This window comes from Lacerta agilis, chromosome 10 (genome assembly GCF_009819535.1).
Source record: "Lacerta agilis isolate rLacAgi1 chromosome 10, rLacAgi1.pri, whole genome shotgun sequence".
NCBI lineage: Eukaryota > Metazoa > Chordata > Lepidosauria > Squamata > Lacertidae > Lacerta > Lacerta agilis.
This window is the reverse complement of record NC_046321.1, coordinates 20,571,312-20,587,217: the sequence shown is the minus strand read 5'-3', so window position 1 is coordinate 20,587,217 and position 15,906 is coordinate 20,571,312. Positions and strand designations below refer to the sequence as shown.

Below are 15,906 nucleotides of genomic sequence, written 5' to 3'. Positions count from 1 at the left end.
ATCTGTAACACAACACAAAAGTGACCGATAAGCATTGAATGTGGGATTCACGCTAAACAGATATGCAGAAATCAAGCACTACCTAGCAAACTGAATAAGCCATGTATGCATGTATCTTCTAATCATGTGTACTCCTAATACATCCCTCCCCCCCCCCAAAAAAATCCTGCAAGCTATTTTAGGAGTAATTACTTATAGAAGACATGGACCATGTCTTACTTAGTTGTTTTTTTTTAGTTTTTTTTTAAAGCAGCACCACTGATTTGTGCATTTTTCTATACTGGAGTCTCAGTACTGACAATTATCTGTCACTGCCACTACCTCCCCCCCAAACCCTCATGCAAATGCCAAGAGCCTAGAAAAGCCCACAGCCCTACCCCATCCGTGCCAAGGTGCTGTTCACAGAGCACATGTGACCGTGCTTGTTTTTAATAATATTGATGCAATCTGCTGGGAGCTTTTAATACTGCTTGGCTTAAAGGGTGGCAACCCAACCCTCATAACTCAGCTCTACAAAATTGGCCCTTTCGCAGCACAGGAACTCAATTCCCCCTCCCCCTCCCCAATACAGACAACGAGATAAAAACAAACAAAAGGTGCCCCGTTTTCTCCCGGCACTCTCAGAATTAACTCCCTTGGCCTTCCGCGGCCACGCAACTGGGGCCTGAGGGAGTCCCTCTTGCACTTGTGGGCAGAAGGGGGGTGGGGGGGGGGGATGGAAAGCTGACGAAGTGTTGCTCCAGTTCCATTAACCCTTGGCAGGCAACTGCTGTTGACGACCGTGCAGATCGGGAGAACCAGAGACGAGGAGGGAGAGAAAGAAGCGGAGGAAGAAGGGAAGCAGAAATCCCAGGCACTGCCTCCCCTGTGCAAACCGAGGGAGCGACCAGACAAGGCCTCAGAGGCACGCCAAGGGAATCTGGGAAGGGAAGGGGGCCCGAGGGGGACGGGAAGAGCCGCCCTGCTGGGGGTCCCGCCGTCGACCTCAACACCCCCCACCCCTCCTGGGCTTGCCAACCTCACCGCCGGCGCTGCAGCTGGAGAGGCGAAGGGGGCCGGGTTCTCCTCCGCGACGGGGGGAAACTTCACCTGCTGCCAGAAGAGGAGGAGGAGGAGGAGGCCGGGGAGGCTTTTGCTGGCCACCCCAGAACCTCAACCCGCCGCCCGGCCTCACGGTTTTTCCCTTTGGCCCCGTCGCCTTGGCACGGGGAGAGGCGGCCCGGGGGCCCTGATCCACCTGTCTCCCAGCCACCCGATGCCGGGCCTAAGTCTCCAGCAGGAGCCCCTCGCCGGACCCTCTGCAGGGAAGCGGGAGGAGGGAAAGGGGGCGCCGTAGGATGTCAGGCCGGCCTCCCACCCCCTCCCCCTACGGCCGGGCCTCACCTCCTCCGGGATGGCGGGGTCTCCCCCTGCGCTGCCGCTGCCCCCCGCGTAGCAGGCCCCGGGCGGCGCTGGCGGCTCGGGTTCCATGTCCCCGTTGAAGAGCGAGGCCCCCTCGGCGCTGCTGCTGCTGCTCAGCGCCGCCATCTTGGATCGAAGCGCTGAGGAGGGGGAGGGGGGCAGGAGGGGGGAGGAGGATAAGGAGGGGGGCGGAGGGGAGGGGGAGCCGTGTCGCCCCTGACGACCCGGCCGCCCCCAACCGCGACCCGTAGCGAAAGAAGGGGGGTGGGACTAGAGGGGGGAGAAAAAGGAGAGGGTGGGTGGGTGGGTCGGTGGGCAGCAATAGCAGCAAAATTCCCCGAGAGAGTTTTCCAGGCGGCCAGCGGCGGCCGTACGTCACACCTCGGGCGTGACGTCACCCAGAATCGCCGCGCCGCCACTGCGCATGCTCGGGAGGACGTCACCGGGAAATACCCTGACGTCACGGCGCGACACCCCCCTCCTCCTGGAGCGTCACCTAGGGAACCCGGAGGGCGCGGAACTGCTTCGCCACGCCTCCTCTCAGACCTACCTCCCGCTGCCTCGCCGCCTCGGTGGTTATTATTATTATAAAATGTTCTTTTGTTTTCCTTGCTTTTTTTCTTTTTTTTTTGCTATCGTCAGGTACGCATTTGTACATTTATACGCAAACTTAGTATCGCTTTGCAATGCTGCTGCCCAATATGAATAGTATTAATCTCAATAAATATTAGCATTAGTATCAGTATCAGTTGTTAATAATAATAAACAAAAAAGTCTACCCAAAGAATATAAGTGGTTTGGGAACCATATACTCAAATCTGGTTTTTTGCTGTTGTACCCTGAAATCATAATTATTTCCCCGTGTAGAACGTCTCCAATGCACCTGTGAGAGAGATCGAATTCACCGATTTTTCAGAACATCTTCCAAGCTAGCAGACAGATCTCTAGTGCACATACAGTATATGCATGTGTAAGAAATATATGAAAAAACGGTAAACTATGCATATCTGAAACTAAATATTTTGCTTTCCTGAGTAAGTTGGTTGCGATTTCAAATTGTGAGCCAAGATAACACAGTTTTTAGAATACTCAGGATGGAATCATTTGGAGTGTGGCATTAAGACTCCGGGATATCTAGAGTGTTGAGCAGATATAGGCTATTCTGATATCCCTGATTTTGATGGGTGCTTCATGTGAAATATCTCCAAATAAAAGAGATTGTAGCCGTCAGAATTAAAATATTTTTAAAGGGGAGGGGCCCACTAGAAACTTATTAAACCTGATAGGAATGATAATGGTTATCTACATCTGACTGCACAGAGCTTCAAAATGATTAGCCTATGTTCACAGAGCAATCAAATAGCTCCACATCATATCATTCCAATGCTCAACAGGGCATTTATTTATTAAGTGAGCTCCTGATTAAAAGTGGAGATAAAGACATGTGTAATTGTATGTGGAGGTCAAAGTGGTGTTTCAGAATATTAGCAACACAAAGATTGACCTGGACACTTGGATCCAGGCCTGGCACAATACATTTTGGCACCGGAAACGAACCGCACAATCCCCACCCCAATTCAGTGAGATGAGGCTAATGGTGTGAAAGAAATTTTGTTTTATCTGGGAAAAATACAAAACCTGACTTATAAAAACAACTGCAATACACACCACTCTGTGGTCCTCCCACCCCCCAATAAAGCCCCCAGAATAATCTAACCTGACTAAACTAGGACATTAAACACAAGTGCTAAATCGTCCCCACCAAGCCTGTGCAAAGCTCAGTAGCTCTGGCTGTGGAATACATTAAACCAGACAAATGGCCATTTCAACAGAACTACGCAACACACACACACACAACCCGAGGGCACACACTGCAGCCAGAACCACCAGAAGCAACACATGCATCCCTATCCTATACATGTCTATGCATGCCCTAGGGCACATGGCTTTCCCCAAAGAATCCTGGGAAGTGTAGTTTTATAATGGTGTCGAGAAGCTACAATTCCTGGTACCCTTATCAAACTACAGTTCCTATGATTCTTTTGGGGAGGTCAGCTGCTTTAAATATATGGTGTGGGTGATAGGGCCAACCAGATGCCTATGGGAAGCACTCCACCCACTTCAGATTCCCAGCAACTGGCATGCAGAGGCATACTGTCTCAAATCTGCTAAAAGATCGATAATTAATAAAGTCCAAATGCCCAGGAAAATGAAACCTTATTGCCTTGTGTTCAGAAGAAGACAGAGCCAATACCAGGCAGCAGGGACGGCTCATTCCATTCCACCACTTGAGGCAAAACAGAAAAGTGTCGCCCTGCGTGTGTACTGGTCATGATGTGAGGATGCCTGATGATCGTCTTCCAAAGAAACTACACTATTCCGAACTTAAAAATGGAAAGCGTAATGCTGGTGGTCAACAAAAGAGGTTTAAAGACTGTCTCAAGGCAAATCTAAAAAAAATGTAGTATAAACCCTGACAACTGGGAAACACTGGCCTGTGAGCGCTCCAGTTGGAGAACAGCCTCTACCAAAGGTGTCATGGACTTTGAAGACACTCAAACTCAGGATGCAAGGGAGAAACATGCTAAGAGGAAGGCACGCTTGGCAAATCCACACCGTGATCAACTCCCGCTTTGCCGGAAACCAATGTCCCCACTGTGGAAGGATGTGTGGATCCAGAATTGGCCTCCACAGTCACTTACGGACTCATTGTTCAACCATGTTTATGGAAGACAATCTTACTCGGCCACGAGAGATCGCCAAAGAAGAAGAAGTGCCATACACCATGAAACACACACACACACTTTCTGCCTTCACCAAAGTCTGTCTTACTGGGGTTGTGCCGCTTTGGCTTCCAGTTTCCGGCAAAATCATGCAAAGGGCATCACACGACATTCCCGAGACCCCAGTAAGTGAGATGCTCTCATTTTTATGTTGCTGCACCTAATTACCTGGTTGCTTTCCCTGTGCCTGCAACCCCAAAATGTCATTTGACAACCACTCTGTCATCTGCACATGCACAACAGATGTTTGAAATGTTTACACCTTGGCTTAACCACAGATTATATGTTTTCAGAGCAGTTGATTTGAGGGAAAGCACATCAAACACCAGTTATTTTTCAAGAAACTACAGGATACCTATGGATTGTGGCCAATACCATGTGTCCTCAGCTTCAAGCAGCAGTGCTGGAAGTGTACTGGAGCATGATTAAATAGCAATGTGTTGACAGCTGTAGTTTAGTGCCTCATATTTCTGATTTCTCCATCTCTCTTGTAGTGTGTGAAGTGGAAATCACTCAGCCACAGATGACTTCTGCAGTTCACGCATTAACTGTTTGGGAGAGATCTATAGATTCTCTTTCCGAGTTACAGTACAGTAGAGAATGGTGCGTGGACCACTCAAGTGTGTGAAAGCATAACCAATCTTTTCAGTGACCCTCAAAATAGTCCAGCATATGTTCCAATTCAGGTACTTGTGTGACAACGGTTACAAATGATTGACTGACTGATAGTTGAACAGAAAGGTGAAATCGGACTTCTTGAACCAGCAATTTCTTTCTGCTACTTGGATTCTCTCCCCCCATTCCCTGAAGAGGCATAACCTGAAAACATCCAATGATAAAATAAAATAAAAGTAATGTTTCCTGCCAAGATACCATTTTGTGCTGGGTCCAGACTCTTTGCCGATAATTTTAGTAGGTCATAGGAGAATTTTTATTTTGTTTGTACCATAGTGTACCTAACAAAACCATGGTAATATTGAAATACAACAGACTCACTCCATCCTTATAGCAAATCAACTGCTTCATTGCAAATTGTTCAGTGTAGCATTTCTTATATTATGTCATACACCTGGACACGCGACTCAGTTTCCATTCCCTATCATAAAAGGTAAAGGGACCCCTGACCATTAGGTCCAGTTGCGGACGACTCTGGGGTTGCGGTGCTCATCTCGCGTTACTGGCCGAGGGAGCCGGCGTACAGCTTCCGGGTCATGTGGCCAGCATGACTAAGCCGCTTCTGGCGAACCAGAGCAGCGCACGGAAATGCCGTTTACCTTCCCGCTGAAGCGGTACCTATTTATCTACTTGCACTTTGACGTGCTTTCAAACTGCTAGGTTGGCAGCAGCAGGGACTGAGCAATGGGAGCTCACCCCGTCGTGGGTATTCAAACCGCCAACCTTCTGATCAGCAAGCCCTAGGCTCTGTGGTTTAACCCACAGCGCCACCCGAGTCCGTATTCCCTATCATATCCCTATACAAATTAACATGGCAAATTGGGGGGCTGAAGTGACTGCCCTTGTCTGTTGACATAAGACAAAGAGGGCATCCAGACCTCCAAATGGTCACATCCAGCCAATCCCCTCACAACCTTATTATGCTGTGCTACCATTCCAGAGTGCCAGTTCTCAGAGGCTTTTTAGCCAATCCTTTTACCGAAAACCTGCACTTCCCCAATGGATTGGCAGGAGAATTTTTTTTTTTGAGAGAAATCTTTTCCTACTCCTTGGAAGCAAATTCATACCCTCTCGATAGTGTCCCAAGGCAAACCAACAAAGTCTGGTAAATCAATTTTTGTTGATATTTTTCTGCCTGAAATAAAGATGGCCTTGCTCTTAATTTGTGGGAAATTGCACAATCATATTCAATGGATTGGTTTCCTCAAAGATTACAAACATTTAGCATTGGGTGAACACACACACACACACTTATATGAACAGGGCATACAGCAAAGTAGTAATGAACCCATTTGGTCTTTGACACACAGATCATTTTTTTGTGAGCAGCATCAAAATCTGTAATGGTGCCACCAAGCAGCTGGTGGTTCCTGAGATATTTAAAATATATGATGAGAAGCAAAGAACCACATCTCAGCAAGGGTGCTGCTTCATTCTGATGATAAGAATAAGGAGCTGGCAGTTATTACCCATTAAAACCTAAACAGATTGGGAGCAAACTGCTTGAAGGAACACATCCTCTTATATTAATCTGGAGATAAGCTGTTGAGATGTTCTTGGATGTTCTGTTGCCTTCTGAGGCAAGGCTGGTGGCAACTCCCGATAGAAATTTTTCTGTGGCGACACCTTGTATGTGGCACACCCGATGGCCCAAGAGGTTAGGTTATCTTCCTCTTTATTTGTGCTCCCCCAGTAGTTGAAAAGTTTCCTTTTAAAACAAGCTTTTGGTTCTACTGCTGTTTTGTATATTGATTGTTAATGCTGCTCCTTGTGTTTTTACTTTTTGCTACTGCTTGAAGTTTCGTTAATTTGCATTTTAACGACTGCATTACTTTCCCCTTTATGTTTGCTTCTTATTTTAAGTGTCCTTGAGAGACACTTTAGTGGAAAGCGAAAGCAGGATAGCGATGCATTTTTGAAATAAATTATGTCAGCAACGGATGGCAGTTAAAACCTGATTTAGGCTGTTTATGTATCAGTCACGAATGATGCTGGTTGCCTTACATCATCTTCATTTCCTGACAAGATTGTGTCACCAAACCACAACGTTCTACACAAATGGGGGCAGGGGGGAGCCTGTGACTTTCTAGGTTTTCTTGGACCACAGCTATCATCATCTCTGGCTCTTAGCTATGCTGTAGGGCAAAACATCAGTAACAGGGTCCTCAATATTGCTCTGCACCAGCATTACAGAAGAGCACATGTCCACCAGGTATAATGCAGTGCTCTCTGGTTAGAAGATGAGTGCTCTTTCCCCTGTTGACCATAGATGGTGTTTGGGAGAAAACTGACAATAGAAGGATGACTACCGCCTGGTAGTATCCTGGAACAGGGGCACCATAGAAGGAAACAAGCAAACTCTGAAGCACTATCCTGCACAGACACCACTCATGTAAATGTGAGGAATGTGAGAACAATTTGCTATAAGTAGCAATAAACCTCGTAATTCAGAATTAAATGTGCCTGATGATGGTTTGAAAACTACTGCAATCCTTGTTGGACTTTTGCTTATTCTGCGACTGTTGGAAAACTATGGCCGCCTTGTTGAAAAGGGCCGTGGTTTGCAACCCCTGGCTGTGAATCTATCGGCTATGCGTGCTGCTGTTTTCTCTGTGGCTTATTACAAAGTTTCTTGCTTGAAAAGCCAAATAAAAACAACAATAACCAGCTGTGGTAGCATTAAAATGAACCCCATCAAATATTTACAGCTAGTTTTAAGAGCAGTGAGTCGGACAAAAGTACAGTCAAGTGTACAAAGGAAACAGCCTAATGGATATAAACCCACAGTTCTTAGTCAACTGAGAAGTTTGTTCTAATATCTTTCCTCCCGCCTCAAAGGTTGCTATGGAAAAGCTATTAGTTCACCCAAGCTTACCCTCCCCAATCCCATATAGCCATCTTGATACTATACGTAATAGTGCTTTCTCTAGTATAGCTCTGAGTGCTTCAAGCTGTAAGAGAACGACCTTTGGGTCTCAGGAGATCGTTCCTGTTAGATCAGTCCACACTTTAAAGGCAGTTTCTGTCCAATTCAGCCAAATCCATCCTCCTCCTTTTTACGACTCACTAGTCAGTCAGTAGTAACGTGACTTTTTAAAAGCCAGAAAAGCAGAGTTTTGGCAATGAACATTTCACTGTGGCTTTCCATACTTACAGTGCTAAGTGGCACATTGCATTTGATGTGACAAGCTGGTTTGCCACAGCTTCACTATAGAAAGATGGTAAGGTGGGAAGCTGTGACTCGTAATGTTCATGGGCATGTGCCACTGCCAGAGAGACCCAGATTGGCTATGAATAGGAATTGGCAAACCTGCCATTTTCAGTTTCTCTGTTTCTCATTTTCCAGTTCAGTTCTCCACACCCACAACTTTTCTTCTAGAAAAAAGGTGCCTTTAGTCACCATAAAGTTGTTAGATTAAGTGCCACACTTTGAACCAGTGCTTTTTTTTAATTCTGGGGGGGGGGGAAGGTGCTGGTACTGCATACCCTTGAGTACTCCAGCTAAATCGTAAAGTGAAAATCAAACAAACAGGTGATTGGAAATAATGAGACCCGGAGTGCCTAACTTATGCTCTCTGCGTTGTTTTAAAAATCTGGAACCCTTCTGAAAATACAAACAATGCATTATAAGCCCAAGCACCCTTATACGGATGCTAAAACACTTTCTGATAAAAAACTGCATTTAGACATATTTACCTATAAACAAGTATGCCTTATTGTGCCGCCCTGAACAAATGAAGAGTGTGTGAGGGCACACCTTAAGGCAGGCATAGGCAAACTCTGGCCCTCCAGATGTTTGGGACTACAATTCCCATCATCCCTGACCACTGGTCCTGTTAGCTAGGGATGATGGGAATTGTAGTCCCAAAGATCTGGAGGGCCAGAGTTTGCCTATGCCTGCCTTAAGGCCAGGGGCTTTGCAAACAGCACATTTAAAAATTACAATACCAGCTGGCTCAAACAAAACAAAAATTCCTAGTGACCACTGAATGACCCTTTTGCTGATAATCTTGGGTCATTCATGAGTCATGGTTTTTCCATGGAACAATGAACTCTTGCACTCAGACGTAACTCTGATAATGTTATATAATATGACCACATTCCCCAGGAATAGAAGAGAATCGCCAGCTCTTGCTTTTATTATTCATAAAGAACAAAATATTCTCTAGGTGCTGCACAAAGATGTAAAAACGACATAGTCCCTGCCCACGGCTTACATGATAATATATGAGCTCTGCTGACTTGGCGTAATTGGGTTCTGCCGGGTGATTTTAGCAAACCTGCAAGTGTTTCTGACTCCCAATAGTTGAAACTTCCAAGTAAACTTCTAGGTTTATTTTTTAAAATCCATAAAACGTTGTCATCATGGTTTGCCTTGTACTATTTATCTCAGTTACAGCATACACACCAAAGCACACATCCCTCCCTGCAAAGAATCACGGGGCTTGAAGATTACCCCTCACAGAGCTGCAATTCTCAGCACCCTAAAAACTACATTTCCCAGGATCCTTTGGGGGGCATGTGCTTTAATAATATCCTTGTGTTGTGTTTTAATTGTTGCAATTTGCCCTGGGGACTTGGCGTAACAAATTGTAATACTACTTCCGCTACCACCACTGATAATAATACTAAACAGGACCGGCTAGCTAAACTATTTTTTGCTCAAGGGCAACGACGGGGTGGCAACTTGAATAAAATATTGGGAGGGCCCAGGTAAGCCCCACCCTGCATAATCGATCACAATACGTGGGGCATGCACACCATTTGAATGGCAATGTTTGTCAACTATGGCCTGGCCCCTTCAAATATCTTTTTTTGTGGGGGGGGGGGAGGGAACTTTGTCCCTAGGAGTTGGCTCCTGTGGGCAACATTCATCCTTGGCCCACCCTCGGGAGGCCGCAAGTCCTCAGGACACCCCCTCTGCTGACCCCAGCAGAGTGAATCCACCCTCTTTTTGCTATCACCACCACCAAAATTGACGGGGTCGTGCAGATAAATCTGCTACAGCCTTTCCCTTCCTTATGGGGCAAGATGTTTGCAAAGGATGCCTCATCTTGAGATAAATTCCCTGGTCTACTGAAAGTCTAGTCAACAGTCACCATCTGTCCAATACGTGTTTATTAAATACAAGATCTACTGTAACAAGTGTGTTATTTCTTCTTCAGCGCTCTCTTTCCTTCTCCTTTCATAGGGCGTCCTTTCCCGCGCAGCTTTTTCAGCCGTTTCATCTCGTCTTTGAAATCTTCATGTTCATCTCTGAAATGAAAGAAACAAAGCTGGTTAAAAGCACCGAAGCATTGGTATCTGCAGGGATTTTTTTTAAGGGGGTGGGATTTGGAACATAATTGAAAGGTGGGAGCAGGCAAGTTTCAAACTAAATAGATGAGAACGCCTGCACATTTTGCCTCGTAGTGTTCAAACATAGCTGCACTATTTTCTTACATGAAATAGCTTGTTTTGTGAAAAGATTGGGTTTGTTTTCTGGATGTTTTGCCTTTGACGCTTCAAGAACATCTCCGGTGGGATGGCCCAGTCAAGCCATCGCTAAAGAATGGTGTTGCATTTGCATCAAGTCATTGTTAAAAAGTAAACCAAGGTTCGTATACCAGCAACAAACCCTGGCTTCAAATCATGGTTTGTGGCAGCAAACAAGCCATAGTTAAGCTGCTGGAGAGGGTGTGGACGATCAATCAAACAAACCATGGTTTAACATCATGTGTGAACCAGACTATAACCTCAACGGTGACCTGAAGAGGTAAGTAAGTATGTGTAAGAAGATGACATCTCACCCATCTTCTAATAAAACCAACTTCTTAGACTTATACCGCCTCTCCTGGTATGTCCCGTGTAGGACCTTAAGGTCCTCAAATAATAATCTTTTGGAGGTCACGAGCAACCAGGATGCTAGGTTGGCCTCAACTAGGGCCAGGGCTTTCTCAGTATTGGCCCTGACTTGGTGGAACAGTCTATCAAAAGAGACCAGGGCCCTGCGGGATTTGGCATCTTTCTGCAAGACAGAGCTGTTCCACCTGGCCTTTGGGTTGGTTTCTGTTTGATACTTATGCTTCATTCTTTTATTGGTGGGCTATTTGAAAATGAGACTGCAGTTTTAATTTTGAATTTTGAATTTTAATCTGTATTTTAAATTGATTGTTTTTATGTTTTTGCTGTGATTTTAATTAGTGTTAGCCACCCTGAGCCCAGTTTTTGGCTGGGAAGGGCGGGGTATAAATAAAAATTTATTATTATTATTATTATTATTATTATAGAGCATAAATATTTAAGTTTGACCCTTAATGGCAGCAATGCTACTGACCATAGTCTGCAATTTTCAAGCCACAACTATGAGGACTAGGAACATACTTTCATAAAATGGAAATTGAGATCAATGCCTTTCAGGAATCAATAAGGTACAATAACGGGTTGGCCTACTATGTAAAGACTCACAGAAATGCCTCGGCTAAGAGCAATACAAATTCACCTTGCGGCCAAGAAAAGAGATTTCCTGTGAAGTACTCTTTATCCTTCACTAGTTATCCTTTTAGTTTTTCCGCTTAACACATTATTGAAACTTGTACCCTTCTGTCAATGCGGTATTATTAAAACTGCCAGGGATCATGCAAAAGTTTTGAGGGAGGGGGGGAGCTTTAATGAGACCCAGGAGAGAAATCGCTTCACGTGTCTTGTTTGGCTGCAGGAAGCATTCTGCTTACACTTCATAGGATCAGAGTAAGCCTTTTAATAAAGCCAACTTTGATTAAAGAGCCTTGAACTGAATTAGAGCTTTAATTTTGATTTACCTTTCTGAGTTTCTCTACTTGTCCATTAGCGAGATAATGTCATTTGCCTCAGGCTTTGTCAAGCTGCTAATATTGTTAGATGTTCATGAAGTACCTTTCGGGCCGTGATTTTGTTCCACCCCCATAAAATGCCTACTGACTATCTGCCTGCAGCCAAATGCATTTCTAAAAAGCGAGATCGTGAACCCAAGCAGGCATCTCTGAGTAAGAGACCTGCTAAAGAAAGGTGCTTGCCAAGTGTGTAATTTACATCTTTCCTGTGCCAAAGGGATCCCCTCCTGTGAAATGGGCAGCTGTGACATTTTTCTCCCCAGCAACAGAGAGCACCTGGATGGCTGTTGTACTGGATTGAAAAATAGCAGCGTGCACTGTCTATTATTACGCAAAAAGCAATTTGAAGCCAGTATTATGTCAAAAAGGGTTAGATTTCATGGCTTAAAATGCTGTTTGGAAGACGCTGGCCTGGTAACAGAGAAAACAGGAAACCGTGGCTCATATTCCGCAATAAAGGTACCTTCAGTGTTGTGGGTCCAGTTTTATGGAACTCCCTTGCAGTTGAAGTCAGACAAGTCCCCTCCCTGCTGGGCTGAATTCTTTAATTCAGTAGGCATTTTAATGGATGTTTGATTTTATAGTTTTAACTGATTTTATTTTATTTTTGTATTTTATCTTTGTAAAATGCTTTGATTATTGTAGTTCAGTGGTATATAAATGAATCAATAAATAAAAAACTGGAGGGCACAAGGTTCCCCTCTCTTGATTCCACCAAAAAGACCTGAATTCGGAATCTTGTGCACACAAAACACATGGTTCCTTCCTCTCTGCCTGAAGCAAAGAAGCAGGCTCAGACCACCTTCACCACCTGTAGATTTTAAGGAGCCACCTTCTCCTCTCAGTCCCCCATCCTCCCTTCATCACCACCCCCTCGCCTGGATCACCTGTAGAGGCCATAGAAGCGAAGTTTCGTCATGAGGTTGTGGTAGGTATTGTGCGGAGGATACCAGCCATAAACTTCCTTCCGTTTCGCATAGGGCTGCTCGCTTAACAGCTTCACGACTTTCATGGACGACGAATCAGTCGGGCGAGCCACTTCTCCAAATATCCGAGCGCTCAAGTGGGCCATCCGTAAAGCGTAGTAGGAAAGATTGGACGACATCTCCAAGCATGAACCGGGCGCGTGGAATTGTGGGCACCTCCTCACTAGAAATGGGGGAAGGCTGCAGTAGTGACAGTCTAGTAAGCCAAGAGTACGTTTCAATCAAACGTCTACTTCCATTTCCAATCTCTATTTCAAAAGAACATACAAAGTGCCTTGCAACTTAAATATTTTTCTTCTAAAGATTCTCATTAATCCTTCATATTCTTAAAACATTTTGGACCTTCAAAACTTACCTTTTCCATTAAGCCATTGGCATAGCCTAGCCTTCCCCAACCTGGTGTCCTCCAGATGCTTTGAATGACAGCTGCCATCATATAATCTGATCATTTGCTAGGACCCCAGGTTGGAGTAGCCCCCTAGTTCATACTCCCAGCAACTAAAAAGAAGTCTAAGCACTTGCATCTATTTGTCCCATAGTACTGGCCCTTCTTTACATCCTTGAGTTCTTTTGCCTGCCTTTAACTTTTATAGGCCCACCTGCGCTATATATTTAAAGCAGCATGAGATCATTTTAGAGTGTCATGGTGGGCACTAGAGAATCGTGGGAAGTGTAGTTTGTTAAAGCTGCCGATAACTGTTAGGAGACCTCTGTTCCTCTCATGGAGCTACAATTCCCAGAGTTCCCTGGGTAGAATTGATTGTTAAACCGACCCGAGAACTGTAGCTCTGTAGTTAGATTGTCTCCTACAACTCCCAGCACCCTTTAACTACATATCCCAGGATTCCTTGGAGGGAGCCATAGCTGTTTAAAGTGCTTTAAACGTATAGTGCAGATATGGCCATAATGCTTCTTGCTTTTCTGGATGGAGGACCAAGAGGGGTGTGCGAGACAGTGAGACTGTGTGAAGAAACTGGCACACTGTTGAAAGGCAAAATTTGTATTGGTTGTTCCAACTGCTTTCGCCAAGGGCGCTTGCCCCCATTGCTAGCATGCAGCCCTGGAGAGTTGCTGAGAAGAGAAAGTGGCCCCTGGACTGAAAAGGGGTTTGGAATCTGTGGCCTTATAGATGCTGTTTCAATTGCACTCTATCTCTCACCAGCCCCAGTACAAGGATTCGATATAGCAGGGACTTCTTTAAAGTTTCTTTCTTAGGGAAAGAAAGGTGAACCTTTTGGGAAGAAATGCAGCTGGAGGGAAGGTCAAGGAGGAGGAAGAAGCTGCAGGAGGAGCCTGGGCGCGTTTGCTCACAAGTACTGCTATCTCTCGCTGTGCTTAGCCGGGTTTAATCTCACGGGAAGGGCACGTCGGGTTGCAAACCTATACTGTATCTGTTCCCGGCAAACGGATCCTAACCATTCCGACGCAAGGCTGGACTCTTGAGCGCGCTTCCTGGAGAGCAAACCCCATCCAGTTCAGAGATCCCATCGCAATCCGTACGGATTTCAGCCTAGCGTAACGTAAGGAAGCGCGCACGGATGTGACTCGCTCCGAGGAAATGAAATTAAATGCACCCAGTTCCAAGGCGGAGGCAGGGGGGATATAGGCAGATCCAGCAGCAGCGTCAAGCGCGCTTTCCGTACCCACGACTCTCTCCCGGGAGCTTGCAAACGGCTTTGCTCACAACCCTGCCGGGGAAATGAAAGCAGCTCCCGTCCACACGGAGCGACCCTTTGCAAAGCGCTCCCTCCCGCATCTCACCTGCCCCAAGCGCTCCTCCGTCTGCAGGAAGCGTGCTTCCTCCTAAACGCTCCGGCCGGGTCCGCGCGCAAAATCTCGAAAGCGGAAGGCGCTGCCGAGGGGAACCTTGGAAGGTGAGCACGCGCGTGCGCCGTATCCCCAAAGGATGCCGCCATTCGGCCGGGCCCGGGAGTGACGTCAGCGTACGGAACCCAGAGGCTCGCGGGGCTCCTCTTTCAGCAGCGAGTCCTTAAGTGACAGCTAGGCGGCTGGCAGGACTTGTGCCGTGTAGTAGCCAAGATCCTATGGCGCGCACCTAAGCCTATTAAAGCCAAGGGGGTCAAGCCGGCTGGCACTCCTGTATGCACTTTACAGAGGACTAGAAACCCAATGGGGCTTTCTGTTTACACGTGCCTGCCTCTGCACAGGATCGGGATGCTGTTCATACAAACAGTCCAAAGCCTGTGGGTTTAGATGGGAATCTGGGTGCACACTTGTTACGCTCCAATCCTATGCACTTGGGAGCAAACACTGCTGAACTCAGTGGGAATTGCTTCCGATAGACACAGGATCCAGCTGCACTTTCCGTTAATCGCAGTGGGGTTCAACCACTTCGATTTGATTTATTATTATTATTATTATTATTATTATTATTATTAAGAGTGTTACAACCACAACAACGCCCTCTGCACATTTTACCTGGAAGTATGACCCCGCGATTGGACACATTTCGTGTTGCTTCTGAGCAAACATGCCTAGGCTTGCAAGTGGAGACTGCCCATTCTGCACACGCCTGTGCCTGGATAATGCCCACAGGATCAGGTTGTTGGGATGCAATTCTATCCGCAGCACTTACTAGGAAGGAAATGCCCCAGAATATAGTACCACTGTCATAGCTGTCAACCCTCCCTGCTGTTCCCCACTGCTATAATAAGGGAATTTCCCGCAAAAAAAGGGAAAGGTTGACAGCTATGCCGCTGATCCTTACCTGTGTGCGTAAGAATGTAAGGAGTTCAGAATGGATAGTAGGAATCATACACATGGGAGGAGTGATCCCTATTGGCTTCAGCGGGCCATAGACCACTCTATACACCAAGATCTTCACAACAGGCTATTTTCTGGTTCTGTTGTTGTGGTGGAAAGGGAAAGGACCCTATCAGTAGTGCCCCCATTGTGGAATGCTTTCCCTGAAGAAGCTCACTGGGTGTCTGCCTTGATCATTTTGATGCCAGAGAAGGACCTTTTTATTTTCCCCATACCTTTTAATCTAAACAGTTCTACTGGTATTCAGATCCTTACTTTGCTCCTTTACATTAATTTGAGGGTCAGTCAGTGCAAGATACCACACAGCCTTAGGTGGGCAGCCTTAGATTTTTACAGGGTCCTTCCTCAGAGAGGGAGAGACATTGAGGCTGAGAGTTATGTCTGTATCCCAGGGGTCAGCAAACTTTTTCAGCAGGGGGCCGGTCC

The 15,906-nt window shown here is 46.1% G+C and overlaps 2 protein-coding genes across 3 annotated transcripts in view; both read right to left on the bottom strand.

The window, feature by feature from the left end:
- Nucleotides 1-1,564, bottom strand: part of BRAF (B-Raf proto-oncogene, serine/threonine kinase) — a 49,636-nt gene extending 48,072 nt beyond the window's left edge. Inside the window, exon 1 of one of the 2 annotated variants that reach the window (XM_033163433.1) lies at nucleotides 1,384-1,564. In XM_033163433.1, coding sequence (XP_033019324.1) covers nucleotides 1,384-1,527 — 144 coding nt within the window. In that variant the 5' untranslated portion in view covers nucleotides 1,528-1,564. The remainder of the gene's footprint in view (nucleotides 1-1,383) is intronic. The other variant, XM_033163434.1, reaches the window with a different exon arrangement.
- An 8,395-nt stretch (nucleotides 1,565-9,959) lies between these two features.
- MRPS33 (mitochondrial ribosomal protein S33) lies at nucleotides 9,960-12,862 on the bottom strand. The gene is made up of 2 exons (XM_033163043.1): nucleotides 12,598-12,862; nucleotides 9,960-10,115 (listed from the first exon to the last, which is right to left on the bottom strand). Exons 1-2 carry the CDS (start codon nucleotides 12,813-12,815, stop codon nucleotides 10,010-10,012), a joined length of 324 nt encoding a protein of 107 aa, XP_033018934.1. The 5' UTR covers nucleotides 12,816-12,862; the 3' UTR covers nucleotides 9,960-10,009.
- Nucleotides 12,863-15,906: the final 3,044 nt, after the last annotated feature.

Excerpts from the sequence above, each read along its gene's own strand:
- MRPS33 (XM_033163043.1), bottom strand. The coding sequence starts at position 12,815 with ATGTCGTCCAATCTTTCCTACTACGCTTTACGGATGGCCCACTTGAGC. Across the intron at positions 10,116-12,597 it reads CGCTTCTATGGCCTCTACAG|AGATGAACATGAAGATTTCA; the intron begins GTGATCCAGGCG and ends CTTTCATTTCAG.